The following is a 12291-nucleotide window of genomic DNA, read 5'->3' on the forward strand; positions in this document are numbered from 1 at the left end:
GGAAGGCCCCTTTCCAAGTCACAGAAGCGCTCCGCTTGCAGAAGGCTTCTCTCCGGGGAGGACAGCTCTGGGAAGCACCGGACCGTCACCGCATTGCTGACAATAGGTGGGACCAGCGCTGGGGGAGCCCTGGGTGCGGGAGGCACAGCTCCCCGCGAGCCTGCGCCAGGCGGGGAGTAGGGAGCGCTGGGAGGCGGGCCGGTGGGCGGTCCAGAGACGGGGAGGAGCTCGCGGCCGGGGAGGGCGGCTGGCTGCGGGAGACGGGTCAGTGCTGAGGCCGGCGCTGGAGAGGAGGGCTGCAGCGCCTCGGAGAGCATTGCCCTGGGGCGGGCGCTGCGGGAAGGTTCACGCTTCACGGACCAAGGGTGCCAACGTCCGCATAGAAGACACCGTCGCGGGTAAAGGCAGCTTTGGAGAGGGAGACCAAGCAGGCGGTTGTCTTGGAGCAGCGGCCGTGCTGGGGGCACCTGTAGCGGTGTGAGCGCTGCGGCATCCTGCACCGCAGAGCCCGGGAGGCCGAGGACCTATCGCAGAGTGGACGAAGCATCGGCAGTACCTGTCTGCGGGCACCTACCCCGGTACTCCAAGGGCAGCAGCAGCAAATACTCTGTCCAACAAGTACAAACTGACCCGGTGGACACTGGCGGCCCTTTGGGCCATAGGACTGCAGCTGTGCGAGATACCGTATGCAGTGCTTTTACTGACCCACACACTGCCCCCTTACAGTAACTTATTGACCTGCTGTGAACCCAATTTACTGTGCCCCTTTAGTACCCATCTGCACAGCTCCCAGGCGCCCTGTACTTTGACCTCATATTCTGTGTTCAGTGATCACCTGCAGTACATTTAGTGACCTCTGGGAAGTGACGCCCCCTGCAAGTAATGTTTTTGGAGTGCAGGTGGTCGAGGGTTGTATAGACAGCACAGAGTTCACAAATTAAACAGGTCTTCACATTCTACGACTCCTGATGCCAGGTCTGGGTGGCCCAGGAAGGCACGCGGACACGGCGGAGCCTGCCAGCCCAGGCACCCGGCCTGCCAGAGCCAGCCGCGGGGGTGTCATGGCAAAGTGGCTGAACAAGTACTTCAGCTTGGGCAACAGCAAGACCAAGAGCCCCCCACAGCCCCCGCGGCCTGACTACAAGCAGCGCCAGGCGGGGGGTGGTGGCGGCACTGAGCCCAGCGGGCATCAGCCTGGGCATCACCACACTTCACCGTTTCCAGGTGGGCAACGAAGCCATGAGGAGAGCGACCTCGTCCGCGCGTACCGCGCTCAGAAGGAGCGGGACTTTGAGGACCCGTACAGCGGGCCCGGCTCGTCGCTTCGCAAGCTGCGAGCCATGTGCCGGGACTACTGCACCCAAGAGGAGCTGGAGCTGGCCCGCAGGAAGGGGCTTACGCAGTGTGGGGGCAGCGTGCGGGAGGCCTCTGTCCCCCGAGGCTGCTGCGCAGCTTCGCCCATTTTGCCCCCGCCAGGCTCTCCTTCGCCGCTGTACCGGTGCAACAGTGAGCGGCGGCCTCTGCCGCCCCAGCAACACCCTGCGCCACTTCTCTTGCTCTCCGAGGTCAAGTACATCTCGCCCAAGCACCGACTCATCAAAATTGAGAGTTGCGCTGGCTTGGGTACAGAGCCCACCGCTGGAGTGGTGTCCACCAACTGCAGCACGTGGAGCCCAACTGCAGTTTGCAAGAAGCAAAGCATCCCGGAGGAGAGCAACCCGGCGAAGAAAGAGAAGGTGAGTAACATGGTCTTTTGACATCCCATGTCCCACTGCCCCAGCATAGGAAAGCCCATGCGTCCACCATTAAAACCCTGTACGAACCCTGTTGTTCTCTCAAGTCTCAGACAGCACCCCCTCAGATCTTCACATGTCCTCTTGCAACTTCCCCAGCTTGTACCGCCACTGTTCCTTTCTAAGATTTTGTTTATCTGCTATCCCTTATAATTCTAGTGTTGTGTGTATTTTTTTTTTTTTTTTTTTTTTTTTACTCGCGTGTCCTCAGCTACCCCAAGCCTACTTAATTGTGCATTGAGAGCACCAGCAGTAATTGCAGAACTTACTTAAACTGTCACCTCATTCATGTCAAATCTACTGCCCCACAAACCATGAGCAAAACATCTGTTCGGAGGGTGGGAGATTGCCTAATTTTTTGAAGAAATATTTTAATTAATTTATATGGCTTCTGTAACTCAAAATCAACTATAGACGAACATTTTTTTATGGGATCAGCAATTAAGTTTGAGAAAAAAGGCCCAATTTAGAATTTGAAGTAAATGACCTAAGACTGTCAATAGAAATGTTTAACCCTCTCTCCACCAGCACTAAATATACTTTGAAAATGATCCTTGGTGCAGAGAAAGAGCAAGAAATGATTGCTTGCGTAATATTCAGCTCTAGGCATTAAGAATGGACAGATTAAAGAAAAGTAAGTATAGGGTTAAATCAACTCCCCTATTATATTAATGTATGCTTTTTATTTTATTAAATTCAAGCAATGGTCAGATGCAATAAAAGGCTACTTTTGGAATACTGTTCCATACCAGTCATTTTTTGCCCTTTCTTTGCTCCGTTCCTTCTAGTACCAAACTCTAAATGATCTTAAAAGTACTTTACTTATGTATTTTGATTTTCATGTATTGCTATGTGCCACTGTCGGTGTATTAAACTACTTTACATTAATGATGACAGAACAACTAACTAGCGATTGCAAATGTTTAGTAATAGCTCTACTTTCCCATTCAAAATGAGATTGTTCTGTTTATAACATTGGTGCCCTTTGAACCTTTACAAAACTTTGAAATCAAATAGCAGTTGTGGCTTGGTATGTCGGGCTTCTTGCAGATCCATCAAGGGTGGATAAAGAGGCTTCAAAAGCGAGCGTTTTCCAATTTAACTACCTTAGGAAACTGTGTTCTTAGCTACAGAAAATGCTGCTTAACATAACTGTAGCAAACTTGCTATGGAACTAGAAACTTACTCGGAGTTGTGCCTTTGCTTAGCTTAAAGCAGTTTGTTACATTTTAAGATGTTACAAAAAAGACATTGGTGGGCTTTGAATTTGTATAGATATTTGCAACTTTAATATGTTGATCATTCAATGGTCTGGATCCTCTAATGCTAACACATTTGAGCAGTAAACAAATTCCATTGGAAGAGGGAGCATTTAGCATCTTTGCGATATGGGTGATCATTTGAGTATTCAAGCAATCTGATGGATTGGCAGTACACTGCATTTGGTGGTAGTTAATGATTTTCTTTGGCAGGGCTGTGGTTTGTGAAACTGTTCATGACTGGACAATTTTAGGATGGGTTAGTTTTTGTTTCAGAACCATGACAGCACTTTAGATGTGTTTTTTTTTTTTTTTTTTTTTAAACATACATTATGGTTTTATGAGTTGTAAAAAACATAAATATCCATTTAATGATTTTGTAACAGAGAAGCAATTGAGCACAGTTCATAGTAAAGTGATAAAGGGAATGCATGGGCCTATGTTAAACACTATGGGCCTCATTACGAGTTTGGCGGTCCATGAAACTCAAGGTAGTGGTTGGACTCGTGGTGGTCGACTGCCAGATTATGATCCTGGCGGTGGTACTATCAGGAGACCACTGCCAAGATCATGGTTCCTTATGGGTTGTCAGCGGTCGAGGTCGTGGCCAGCCACTGTGGTGCAGAGTTCGGCAACGCTTTGCTAAACATGACATCACTTTAGGTCAGTTGTTTAATGGTGGGGTCCCCTCCATGAAAAGGCTGGCGGAAAGCCGTTCCTGGTGGCCACAGGGGGGGCTTATGCACTGTTAACTACCATGTTGTGGGCGTTGCAGCCCCCCCGCCCAACCCCCTGCCACAACCCTTGGAATGCAGACTGTCTGCTATTGCAGAAAGTGCTCATTCTGAGGGTGCTTGTGTATGGCGGCATTGCCCTCGACTCCCTAAGGGAGCTGAGACCAATGCTTCCACACTGTTTACAATGGGCTGACCAGTGGCAATGTCGTAATATGACAGTGAGGTTGTCAGCTTGAAGGCTGCCTCACCACCACAATATTGGCGGTCTTGGTGGCAATGCCATAATCAGGTCCTGTGTTCTGCGTCCTCAGATGTCCACATATTTTCTCTGGTTTGCCCTTCATCACGGTTCATGCCCTATCTGCCCATTACCGTGGTTTGTAGGTGGTGCTAGTACTAGGGACTTACTTTGGTAAAAAACCCTGCACCTCTCTAGCCAATTCCCTGTCAAAGCTGATCTTCCAAAACAAAATAGCTTAATGACAAGTGAAATTAGATATTGATAGACATGTAAGCATGTTTTTTATCTACATGCCTCAAAGACGAAATTATTTCCCCATTAAAAATTCTTGTTGGTCGATAACAGTTGCACAGTTTCTTTTTGTAAATTTGTAATTTTATTTTTAGATATCAAGTGATCTTCTGTTAGACAACCACACACACAATATTGGAAAATCCTCCTAAGATTCTTTGGAACCACGCATTGTTTGTGTTAGGGTGCTGAAGACAAACTAGGCAACCAGCAGCCCGGGATACATGTGCATTGACGAAAGCTACATTTTGCGGCAAATTACGTGTTTTTTTTTTTGTTTTTTTTTCCCCCAAGAGTACTTGTTGTGCCTGCTAATCCTATATCCATGTTTTTTTTGGACAATTTCCTGTTTGTGGTTAAATCAGAGTTGCACATGTGAAGGATCTCGAGGTTTCCTCTTGTTACTAAAAGTGAATGAATTACATTTGACATCTACTATTGGGAGTCCCTCTGCTTTGTTGGAAATTATAATTATTGTAAATCTGTTTTGCATGCCAGAAATATAGCGATGTTTTCAAATGCTTAATCCTAACCATATGTGCTGTGCATTCAGAGAAAGTAAGACGTGCTTAGTTTCCGGTTTGCTCTCTGTGACTGTTTTGAGAACTATGGGAGCTGGTAGTAGGCTTGCAGGAGAACCATGTTGTTGTATTTACCTATTAGGCTAATTTTTTAACACACCAACACAGTTCCCTGCTAATGTATTGCAGCATCAAGCGTTGATCTGCTGGGATATTTTCAGAATTATATTTTAGTTAGACCTCAATGACTTAATCTTGTGGGACCTATGCAAGGTTGTGCCTCGTCCCATTTCAAAGGTTTGGGTGATCTTAGTATTTTCTCTTGAATTTTCCCTTGAATAGGGCGATCTTTGCTGCATTACTGAAGACAGGGAGGCTGAGCAGAGTGCTCAGTGAGGCCAGGGTGTTCATAAAATGGAAAATGTACCTTCATGATCTGATTTCCATGCTTCTCTCATCAACATCACCCTCATTTTTGAAGACTTACACCCTCCTGCAGTTGTCAGTATCTCCCCCATTTTTCACAGTTCATACTGAATGTAAGTGATTCCCATAAGTTTTGTGCTAACCACCCCAACAACCCATCCAAATAACTTAAAAGGAGAAAGTACGTCGACAGCTTTCGGTACTTGCTTTCTCGTTTTGTGTATTTGCCCATCTTGTTTTTATAATGACATGATGATTATTATTGTGTTTTACACTTCACCTTTCATTGTCTTGCCTTCTGTTATATTTTCTCTGTTGACTTTTGTTTTCCTCTTCAATTTACAGGTGGCTACAGCAAATTGCTGTCCATATCTTAAGGTCCAGAGCCACTGTAATAAGTAACTAACATTTGCAGTCTGTAAAGCCAGGCATGCACTGAAGCAATGCATCCTGTAACACATTAACGCAGTCTTCGGTTTGGGACATGAGCCCCTTTGTGCGCACTCATCCACGCACACTCATTGTCCCACCAGAAGCAGTTCACAAAAAACTGTTGCTAAGATGTCTGTGTTCTGATGTATCCAGGGACCTTCATGTCACTGGTTGGAATCCTTCCGGGTTCACTTCACTTCCGTCCCTCTCTTCTGTGCGTCTTTGAGTTGTATCATGACTTTCCAGTTACAGCGCTACAAAATCGGCATGCAGTAATGGAACCTCTACGTGATCTCAGTTGATGAGCTTATCCAAAACGTGATAACGTGTATATAGTTTCAGCAATCTGTGCTGGCATTTAGTTTTTCACGGTTGTAACTGTGGCTCTCCACAAACTGCAGATCTGTGCGTGTGATGCTAAGGGGTGTTATTCAGAGTTGGCACTGACAGCTTGTGGGGATCTCTTATATAAACATGTTCTGATATGGATCCATTGTTGTTATTGTGCCAGGACAGCTCTGCAAATGGAGAAATAATAACTTGCTTTGGTCTTGCAAGAGGTTGGTATGACGCCACTGGAGGCTTCTTTGAAAGAATTACCCTAGGTCTTCTCACTGGGTACGCCATGTTACTTTCTCGCGCTTCCCATCATCAAACCATTGTATCTGATGGGTTAGCCAAAATGGTTCTTTTGAAGTGATCCTAAATTCCCAAATTCAGTATCTGCTCGCGGAAAGAGCAGGCCTCAGAAACGTGGCGTTCCAGCTGGCACGCAGTCTCTCAGACAGAGTTTCACACCTTTGGCATCCGTACCAATGCTCTAAGTGGGCCCGGTACCGTCGGGTCTAAGACCCAGTAGTAATTAAAAGTGGACGTTAACAAGGGTCCCTTTCGGGCCTTCTATAGGTGTTTTTTAATTTTACTAGGAAAAACACTGATCCAACTGCTGAACAATAACATGTAAAACGTTAAAGTAATCCCTGCCAGCGATTTAGTTCCTGTTTATATTTCACGTTTTACTTATTCTTGCATGCTGTAAGAGTGTTAGCTATTTCCAGGATGTTGTATTTCTTTATTTTTTTACGTAGCATATCACACTTGCACAGACCATACTTCCAAATGTCACCCCCAGGAGTTTAAAACTAGCCACGATTGAGAGCTCTGAAGTTGAGGCTGAAGGCAGTGCAAGTGTCTTACAGTGCCTGTCACTGGGTTAAAAAAAAAGAAATTTCGAATACATGGTCATCAAGTTATAGCACTTTGTGCTGAGTGCACAGGGCAGTGGTCACTTATTCAAGTTACAGTTGTGGTTCTGTGCAAGTGCGTATAAAGGCGATGTACATTTGTCAAATATTGAAAGGATGAAGGTAAAAATAAAGAGGTGCTTACAGGTGAGTGAGTGCACTGTGCGTGGGGTGGTGAAGTAAAGAAGATGCATTCATTTGAGCAGGCGATGGAGCGTCGCCCCATTGGCTGTGCCAGAAGCAGAAAAATAAAACAGATCATTTTATTTTTCTGCTTCTCGCACAGCCAGCAGTGCAAGGAGGGGTGGGGCTGGGCCACCGTAGGGGGGTGAGGGGAGAGTGCGCCTAAGTGCGCTTGTGTGTTTGGCTGACTGGCCGTCCGTGGCCGTCCAAAAACACATGCGCACTTAGGTTTAGGCCACCGCTGCATTCTATTGTGGGAAGAGAGAAGTTGCACAATTTGTAAATATGTAGATGGATGCAATGTGTGAGAAAAAATGGCGCAGATGTACAACATAGTGACCATAACGTGAGTGATCAAGATGCTCGGACGACTTTCCCTGGACCTCAGTAATATTTAATTCAGTCTCACACTTCCAGAACTGAACATTTTCAATATTAATTATTTGCAACACAATGTTTGTTACTCATTTATCGCTCTAACAGCCAATGACAAAGGCAATAGTCATCACTGGTTTTAATTATGTCTCACAAATCTGGATGCAGTAACGGAAAACTCCGAGAGGAACCAGAAGTATGAGGCCATGGAACGCATAATTTTGGGAATCACAGAAATTCAATTTACGTGTTTAAGCCACACTCGTAATTAAATTAGACACTCTTCTTTAGGAGCCCCCTCTTTTTTCATCCCTCTTTTTTAATCCCACTTAAAGACCAGATTACTGAAGATTGTTGTAAGTGATGAGAAAACAACAGTGACGCGCAGAGCACCCTCTTTCCACATCCAGTGTCAGGCTTCTGTGTTTCTCTCACCCTTCCGTAGTGGACTCTGAGAACCTGCCCATTCTTTAGCTTTAGTGGGGCCTGCTCACTTTTGCTGCTTCCTTGTTCTAGTTGGACTCTGTTTGCTGTTGTGATTTGTCTCTTAATTTCTTGATGATTACTGCATCCCCCTGCCTCCGCCCGGTTTTTAGATGTCTCGTTGCTGGTGGGGGGTGGGGTTGTATGTGTGCGCCGATGTCCAGATGGCTTGTGATGTGAGATTGTTCACTGTAAATGAATTTACTTTGGGTGATCGCACGCACAGGCTGCATTAACCACAGTTTAGCTCGGGACAGCTGGTGCTGCCGCAACATTGTCTGCTTCTGCACAATTACAGCAAATGATTTCATGTCCCACGGTTCACCCTGAGGTAACCTTTTCCAGAGAGTTCAAACAGATTTGGGAGTCTGAGTATGTCTGCTTATTGTGTCTGTAACATCTGTGGTCAAGGACTACATCAGTAGTATTGAATATCATTTAAAAAAAAAAAAAAGGTAATCTACTTTATACACTTTTTGTGGAACCTACCCCCGTATAGCATGTATTTAATTATATCCGCTTATAAGCTCGTCCAGCTAAGCACAGAATAGTTGGCTACTTCCACTGCACCTTTGTGATTTGAGCCCAATTAGAAGAGGTGACTTACAGTAATATGCGTATTCAGTGTCCCCTTGAAATACACACAATTGGATGAAAGCTGTTGCTCAGTTCATCAGTCTATAAACCCCCGTTTCTTGGGCTTCTTTCTCACACAAGCATCGCAAGCAATTTCCTCAGACATTATCCTGCCTATTAAATGAATCATGCAGCCTGCTCTGCTGATTGAGGTGGAAGCATGCCTACTCGGCAGATGTTTGGAGTCCCTGAACTTATTCCATGCCTTGTAGAAAAGACTCGCGCTATGAGTCAGCAGTGGCTGACATCATGCAGTCACGTTAGCACTTCAAGCCTTGAGTTGTATATATGTACTCTGAGCTTTTTAATGTTGAAGGTAAAGATCTCTGTGTACTGTTGCTTCAAATAGGACTAAAGGTGAAAAAGTGAATTCATTGTGAGCCTGACCCTGTGCTTCTTGTGAATTTGGAATCCGGGTAGACAGACCAAAAAAAAAAAAAAAAATATATATATATATATATATATATATATATATATATATATATATGATTTTAAGTGTATTTCAAGTAACTATAACTCATGTCCTTAGGCAACTTTCATTGGTGCCCTCGATATGCCTGGCAGACGTGTGCAATGGGGTTGGATCTCAGCACCAGTTGACAAGAAAGAACCCACTCCTCACACTCACTACATCAGATACTGCACGTGAAAGAGGCGAGGAGGGGAACACCCCATCAAAGATTACAGATAACTTTTCAATGTGGAAATGCAGAAAAAACACACTTAGATTGCCTTGACCATGTGCACGAAGTTAGGATGATTAGTACTTTACAGCAGTGGAGTTCCAATGTGGGTTCCCACTTTGTTTGTATGTGTAATTGCTTGCCACTGAGGTTTAATTTTTGTAAAATGAGCTTAGTGCCAGAATAAATTCTGCCATGCGTATTTATCAAAGAGCAGGCCACCATTTTCTGCAAAATGTCTACCCTAGTGGCGTACTTTCTATTGGCTAATTAGTAAGTTCTACCTCAATGGGTAAATGTGTAGTGCGTCTCCTACACTACAGCTGCGTAAAGGACATTAAGGGAATGTCTCCAGAGACCTTGTGTGTCTTAAACTTTGCCACTGCGATTGTTCCTTGAGTGTCCTCATCCTAGAATTTTCAAGATGGAACTGCAAATGTGCAGTTCCACGTTTTGAAAGTGATTTTTTTTTTTTTAATTTGGAGGTACCCTGGGGGGAGCCTCCAGGCTCCCACCGTCCCAGCTGGCTCCTGACAGAGCTGGCATTAATCCTGCAAGCAGTGGGCACCTCGGAAGGCAGTAGGAGCCGGCCCCAGAGGGTGGCGGTCCCCAGGGCCATTTATGGCTTCACAAGGTGTCCGTGCAGCCCGCTCCATCACTTAATTTAGCCCGGGGAGGTGGTGGTCCCCAGGGACTGGGTCTGCGATGGATCCCCTATATTAATTTCTTTCTGCCTCAGGGAGCTGGCGGCTCCCAGGGCTGTGCTGGGGATGTGGTGGTCCATGGGGTTGGGGGGAGAGGGAACAGTGCGGCCCGCCGTATACCATACTGATTGCCCCGAGGAGGTGGCAGTCCCTGTGGCTGCTCGGAGGGGCTGCGTGGCCCCCTGTGTTCATTCAAGAACTTTGCACCGGGGAGGTGGCAGTCCCTGGGGCTGTGGGGGAGGAGCTCCCCCCCCTCCATCAATTTCTAAAAAAAAATCCTGGGAAGGTGGCGAGGTAGCAAAATTGACATTGTGTGCCCATCACACACCCTTTGCCCTTAAATTTCACTTTCACATACATGCTTACTGACACCTGCACAAACGCAGTCATATAAACACACCCACACCTACAAGCAGAGCACAACATACATTTAAAACCATTTTTTAATATGAGCTGCCACTGTGTTCAGGCACTGACTTTGTCACTTCTGAGGCCAGGGTGTTACAAAGCCAGTCAGGGGTTGCAAGGGGCATGCCAGGGGTCGCAGCTGCGACACCTAAATGAGTCCATGCTGCCGCCACTTCTGGATTGAAGTGCTGGCAGCCAGTCAGATCTGTACACAAGATGTGGAGTATTCACAAAGCATTCGCACCTCCAGGTATCAAATTTGTTTTTGTTTTTAGATTTCAAAAACTACTGAACAGATTTAGACCAAAAGCTACTTTTCTGCCAAATGTGGTGTAATTCGGTCTAGCAGTTTGGGGTATAGTCAGGTTCAAATCCCTATGGGAATTAAAATGGGAAGTGCACTCCCCCCCACCCCCCCCCCTTTTTATTTTTCCCCCCATCTGCCCCCACTTGACGGGCTCCCATGCATAACAGGATTTTTGGGAACACATTTTTAGAAAGTTCCATGAAGATTCGTCAAATGATGCCAACGATATAGGCAAGTTTAAAAAAAATAAAAAGGCTTTCCAATGTAAACTAGGTCCTGTCTGTTACTACCAACTGACGACCACCAGTAGGTAATACATAATATTTTCATTAGAACAATTTTTAAATGCAGAGCTTGATTTTCACAAACTTGTTGTCCTAGGAACTGGAGTATTGAGCTTCAAGAACTATCTCCTGTCTTAATCTAGTGTGAAAGGACGCTCAACAGACCTTGACATGAATTCTGTGAGTTGTTCATTGTGTGACCTTGCCCCATGGTAATTGAAGCTACTTATGCTGGTGTTTGATCACATTATGGACATTTTTGATGTTCGTTCTTTGGTTAGTTTTTTTTGTTTTTGTTTTTTGGTCATGATGTTAGTGTTTAGCAGGCAAAAATCATAGTGAGATTTGCACAAATGCATTAGCACACTACATCTTAAACCATCTGAGACACTATATTAGCACATGTTTGAAATCCTTTGTATGTATGAATCCAAAAATAATTTGCAACAGTTTGTCATTATAAGTGGTGGATTCGTTTTGTAATGTGTGTCGGAGCAATAGAGTTTGTATTTTACTTAAGTGGGCTGTCCCATTCAGCCAATGCGGAACCCTGGATCTGCCATACAGTTCAAAATGTGTGTAGACCTTTGTTACATTCCGCTTAGCACACAACAGTTATCCTCACTACAGCTTGTGTGTAGACTAGAGTGCACACAGTACCTTCCTCTGAGCATACTTGTCTCACTTGCGGTGCCTATTGCAACAAGGTGAAGACTGAATGCTTGAATGAATTCTGTCCAACATTGATCTCTCACGCTGCGTTCCAGTCTGTTATTTTTCACTCACTGTACCACTTTAGGCAGAGACCAGTCATATGCAGATACGTTTCAATCCTCCTGCATTTGGAGCAGTCCAGCCCAGACTGTTTGGCCAGGTTCACAAGCAGCCCCTTTTCCATTTTGACCTACACGGGTCTCCTCAGTAATAGTGAGGTATAGCTAGAGTCCTACTGTGATCGTAACCTCCACAGCGTGACTTTAGTGGAGATTGAATAGATATTCTGCTACCTCGTCATATGTACTTGGAATGCCATAACCCACTGGAGGCTTCAGTATTAAGCAACACAAAGTACAGTGATGCACAGCATAGGGTTGTCCAGTATAGCAGTTAATATAGAAGAGGGGGAAGCACTGTACAGTCAACATTGTAAGTGCAGTAGGACATGTACAGCCCTTAAGTGTTGAGCAGTACACATAAAGGTAAGAAGTGTACAGCAATACTCTGTAAACAGTGCCTGCCATGCAGGTTGAGCATTGTTAGAAAATGCATTTTTTTAAACTGTAA

General features: G+C 45.4%; 1 protein-coding gene across 2 annotated transcripts in view; it reads left to right on the forward strand.

Annotated features, from left to right (window-relative positions):
• The first annotated feature begins 214 nt into the window (after positions 1 to 214).
• The window catches only part of SHB (SH2 domain containing adaptor protein B), a 358876-nt gene continuing 346799 nt past the window's right edge, over positions 215 to 12291 (forward strand). For both annotated transcript variants that reach the window (XM_069236490.1, XM_069236497.1), the window contains exon 1: positions 215 to 1736. In XM_069236490.1, coding sequence (XP_069092591.1) covers positions 969 to 1736 — 768 coding nt within the window. In that variant the 5' untranslated portion in view covers positions 215 to 968. The remainder of the gene's footprint in view (positions 1737 to 12291) is intronic.

This window comes from Pleurodeles waltl, chromosome 1_2 (genome assembly GCF_031143425.1).
Source record: "Pleurodeles waltl isolate 20211129_DDA chromosome 1_2, aPleWal1.hap1.20221129, whole genome shotgun sequence".
NCBI classification, from domain to species: domain Eukaryota; kingdom Metazoa; phylum Chordata; class Amphibia; order Caudata; family Salamandridae; genus Pleurodeles; species Pleurodeles waltl.